Here is a 388-nt window from a genome sequence, read left to right on the forward strand (position 1 = left end):
CCAACTCTGGGCGACGTCCCCCTAATCTTCCCCTCCGGCCCCTCCTGCAGGCGTGGGACGAGGAGCCAATGCCCTTCGGACCCGTCATCGACAAGTGGATGGGCAGTAACGCCTTCCTCCCCGACGAGCCTTTCCACCTCATCAAGCACCGGGACTTCCTGCAGGTGCCGTGGCTCGTGGGCACCAACAAGGAGGACGGCGCCTTTAGGGTTCAAGGTCAGTGGCCACTCGGAGTTCGAAGTTAGGGATAAGGGCAAGTTCAAGGGCAAGGTCAGGGATTAGGTATGATGGACAGGAAGGTTGATGCATATACATTGTAGATTATAACTGTCTAATACATTTGTGTTTTGACTTTGAAAATGTAGAAGTATTTTAGATGCGGTGGATA

At 53.4% G+C, this 388-nt stretch overlaps 1 protein-coding gene across 1 annotated transcript in view; it reads left to right on the top strand.

The window, feature by feature from the left end:
- LOC119582158 (venom carboxylesterase-6-like) overlaps nt 1-388 on the top strand; it is a gene marked incomplete in the record, with an annotated part of 9,381 nt that overhangs the window by 5,630 nt on the left and 3,363 nt on the right. Inside the window, 1 exon segment of the mRNA XM_037930396.1 lies at nt 51-216. Within this exon segment, the coding sequence (XP_037786324.1) occupies nt 51-216 (166 nt within the window).

This window comes from Penaeus monodon, chromosome 15, assembly GCF_015228065.2.
Source record: "Penaeus monodon isolate SGIC_2016 chromosome 15, NSTDA_Pmon_1, whole genome shotgun sequence".
NCBI classification, from domain to species: Eukaryota; Metazoa; Arthropoda; class Malacostraca; order Decapoda; family Penaeidae; genus Penaeus; species Penaeus monodon.